General features: G+C 30.8%; 1 protein-coding gene across 1 annotated transcript; it reads left to right on the plus strand.

Annotated features, from left to right (window-relative positions):
* The first annotated feature begins 232 nt into the window (after nucleotides 1–232).
* On the plus strand, nucleotides 233–983 carry LOC123467799. The gene is made up of 2 exons (XM_045167584.1): nucleotides 233–592; nucleotides 770–983. Exons 1-2 carry the CDS (start codon nucleotides 403–405, stop codon nucleotides 958–960), a joined length of 381 nt encoding a protein of 126 aa, XP_045023519.1. The 5' UTR covers nucleotides 233–402; the 3' UTR covers nucleotides 961–983.
* Nucleotides 984–2876: the final 1893 nt, after the last annotated feature.

Consider the following 2876-nt stretch of genomic DNA (forward strand, 5'->3'; position numbering starts at 1 on the left):
GAAAATTATAGGATATATTTTTGAGTTTCATTTTAGCATATTTATTAATAGGGAATTTTATTACATATAATATGGAACCCAAAATAAACCGAGGAATCGTTTACTAAGGTGGGCGTATTTAAGAAACGAAGAAACCCCATCAAATGCTCTATATTTGGGTAGGGTAAGGTAATGGATTATTGTTGGTTGCGCGACTGAATAAACAGGGAAGGGTTACTTAACACAAAGGAAAAGACAACTTAGGTTCAATCAAGTTTTTACATGCTTACGTTACAGAAATCTCGAATTTTCGTCTGGTATATTTTCAGCAGTAGTTCATAGAGATTTGTTCTCATAACATTTTCACGTGCGCGTAAACATTGCGTCTACTCGTGCCACAAGATAATTTATAAAAGTCGTGAGATGAAGAAGCCTAACAGACCAGTCAATTATTTGTCTTGGCTGAAAAGACTGAACTGTGAACCAGTTGCCATACCAAGAACCACATACTACCGTATGCGACTCAACATGGGACTTGTAAATAGGCGTACGGTTGTTGGGCAGATGCGTGCTCAAAATGAGTATATTCGTCGTCATCCTAACACAAACTATGGTAATCAATTATTCAATTGCCCAACATCCAATAAGCCCCAATTTATCGCACAGTTGACGCCGTCACTTTTATCTTACAATTAATTGCGTGATTTAGTGCGAAAACGCGTAGTATCGTGCAATTATTTATTCTTTTACCTATTTTTTTATTTTTTTCGTTTGCTATTGTACAAACCAGTCGACAGGGAATACATTATTGGAGGAGACGTAGCTAGTAATAAAATTTTTCACAACGACGATCATCACCAGGAGCAACAACTGAGGATTGATAGTGATGATGATGATGACCATTCGTCCTATACAGCTGACCATTCCCCACCAGAATACGCAAGTGGTTCCGACGAAGAAGGCGATGTCGATCGAGAATAAAAATACAAATTTCTGTTGTCTAATTTTTTATTGTTCAATTTAGTACGTAATGAGCACAATTTTATTGTGTTAATTTTTAAATTGCGGAAAAAACTTGTAGGATAGTACGTGAAAATAACGTTTACATATGTTTAATTCAATAGTGCATGATTTATTCTAAAGTTATTGCGTACTATTTTTTCAACGCGCATTAACTGGTATTTAAGTTTATCTATTGCATACTGTAGTTCATGATAGCATGATAAAATCAAGTTAAGATATGATAAAAAGATGTTAACACACAATTAATCGTGTTAGTATGCAATTTACTATTTAAACACGCAATGAATTGTATTTAAGTATGTCTATTGCATACTGTAGTTCATGATAGCATGATAAAATCTTATTAACATATGATAAAAACATGTTAACACCAATTAATCGTGTTAGTATGCAATTTATCGCATACTTAGGCAATTAATTGCCTCGGATTTTTGGTTGGGATATTCCATGCAGTTTACATATAGAAGTAAAAACTCATGGTATAACAGTGTATTCACATTGAATACAATTATATTTGATGCTGTTTACATATAGAAGTAAAAACTCATGGTATAACAGTGTATTCACATTGAATACAAGTATATTCCATAAAGTTTACATATAGAAGTAAAAACTCATGGTATAACAGTGTATTCACATTGAATACAAGTATATTCCATGCAGTTTACATATAGAAGTAAAAACTCATTGTATAACAGTGTATTCACATTGAATACAAGTATATTCCATGCAGTTTACATATAGAAGTAAAAACTCATGGTATAACAGTGTATTCACATTGAATACAAGTATATTCCATGCAGTTTACGTATAGAAATAAAAACTCATGGTATAACAGTGTATTCACATTGAATACAAGTATATTTGATGCTGTTTACATATAGAAGTAAAAAGTCATGGTATAATAGAGTATTCACATTGAATACAAGTATATTCCATGCAGTTTACGAATAGAAATAAAAACAAATGGTATAACAGTGTATTCACATTGAATACAAGTATATTTGATGCTGTTTACATATAGAAGTAAAAACTCATGGTATAACAGTGTATTCACATTGAATACAAGTATATTTGATGCTGTTTACATATAGAAGTAAAAACTCATGGTTTAACAGTGTATTCACATTGAATACAAGTATATTTGATGCTGTTTACATATAGAAGTAAAAACTCATGGTATAACAGTGTATTAACATTGAATACAAGTATATTTGATGCAGTATACATATAGAAGTAAAAACTCATAGTATAACAGTGTATTCACGTTAAATAGAAGTATATTCCATGCAGTTTACATATAGAAGTAAAAACTCATGGTATAACAGTGTATTCACATTGAATACAAGTATATTCCATGCAGTTTAATTATAGAAGTAAAAACTCATGGTATAACAGTGTATTCACGTTGAATACAAGTATATTTGATGCTGTTTACATATAGAAGTAAAAACTCATGGTATAACAGTGTATTCACATTGAATACAAGTATATTCCATGCAGTTTACATACAGAAGTAAAAACTCATGGTATAATAGTGTATTCACATTAAATAGAAGTATATTCCATGCAGTTTACATATAGAAGTAAAAACTCATGGTATAACAGTGTATTCACATTGAATACAAGTATATTACATGCAGTTTACGTCTAGAAGTAAAAACTCATGGTATAACAGTGTATTCACGTTGAATACAAGTATATTCCATGCAATTTACATATAGAAGTAAAAACTCATGGTATAACAGTGTATTCACATTGAATACAAGTATATTTGATGCTGTTTACATATAGAAGTAAAAACAAATGGTATAATAGTGTATTCACATTGAATACAAGTATATTCCATGCAGTTTACACATAGAAGTAAAAAC

This window comes from Daphnia magna, unplaced genomic scaffold, assembly GCF_020631705.1.
Source record: "Daphnia magna isolate NIES unplaced genomic scaffold, ASM2063170v1.1 Dm_contigs235, whole genome shotgun sequence".
NCBI lineage: Eukaryota > Metazoa > Arthropoda > Branchiopoda > Diplostraca > Daphniidae > Daphnia > Daphnia magna.